At 56.6% G+C, this 898-nt stretch overlaps 1 protein-coding gene across 1 annotated transcript in view; it reads right to left on the reverse strand.

Moving 5' to 3' along the window:
• The window catches only part of LOC119360340 (probable ubiquitin-conjugating enzyme E2 23), a 3,506-nt gene extending 2,919 nt beyond the window's left edge, over positions 1-587 (reverse strand). Inside the window, exon 1 of the mRNA XM_037626021.1 lies at positions 90-587. Within this exon, the coding sequence (XP_037481918.1) occupies positions 90-587 (498 nt within the window). The remainder of the gene's footprint in view (positions 1-89) is intronic.
• Positions 588-898: the final 311 nt, after the last annotated feature.

An 898-nucleotide genomic window follows, 5' to 3' on the forward strand; every position in this document is an offset into this window, starting at 1 on the left:
GCGAGGTGACACGCAGGCCCGGGTAGAAGCTCGATTTCATCCGGTCGTGAAAAATGCGTTTGTTTGTTTGTAGCTTCGTCAACGCGCACCGCCGATGACCTTGCAGAGGGCGCCATCGTCAAACACCACGCCGAGCTCGAGGGGCACCTTGACGACCCGGACACGACGAAGTCGCCGAGGCAGAGCTCTCGGACGCGCCGCAGGCATCCCGGCGCCACCCCGCTCATCGCCATGACCGGTGGCTCCCCGTGGCTGACGACCTTCACGAGGTCGAGCGTGGTGTTGGATTCCGTGACGACGCCGACCCGACCATGAATATCTGACGCCGACACGACGAATTGGCCACTGCGGAAGTAGCCCCTGTCTATGATGGTGATGTCGCGTGCCTCTGCGGTCTCCATTGTGCCGTCGACACGGAAAATCCTGAACGTGGCAGCTGGGAGAAGAGGTTGGCCGGTGTAGTATAGCTCCGGGAGATGGGCCACCATGCCATGGTCGCCATTCGGCCCGACCCTAACGAGGTCACCCTCCTGAATCTGATGAATATTGGTACTAGATGCCACGGCATCCTCGGCGACGGCGTTCATTGCACCTTGCGGTGTTTACTTCTTCTCGCGCGGGCAGTCGGTTATTTGCTCAGAAAAGCTCCTGCTGCCTGCCGTTTAGGTTTGAGTAGATCGGAATTTCTGATGTTGATTTTGGCACGTACGCAGCTGTATATATTGGTATCTTGGCAGGCATGTTTTTCCGGGAGTTTGAGACTTTGAGTTGAGGTCGGACTGTACGTACAGACATCCGATCCGAGAGGAAGTGGAAACGGACTCCCCTTGGGTTTATCTTCTCTTGTGCCTCGTCAAGTCGTGAGTGACATTTGTGTCCACACGCAGAGAAAAAAAAA

Source organism: Triticum dicoccoides, chromosome 2B (assembly GCF_002162155.2).
Source record: "Triticum dicoccoides isolate Atlit2015 ecotype Zavitan chromosome 2B, WEW_v2.0, whole genome shotgun sequence".
NCBI classification, from domain to species: domain Eukaryota; kingdom Viridiplantae; phylum Streptophyta; class Magnoliopsida; order Poales; family Poaceae; genus Triticum; species Triticum dicoccoides.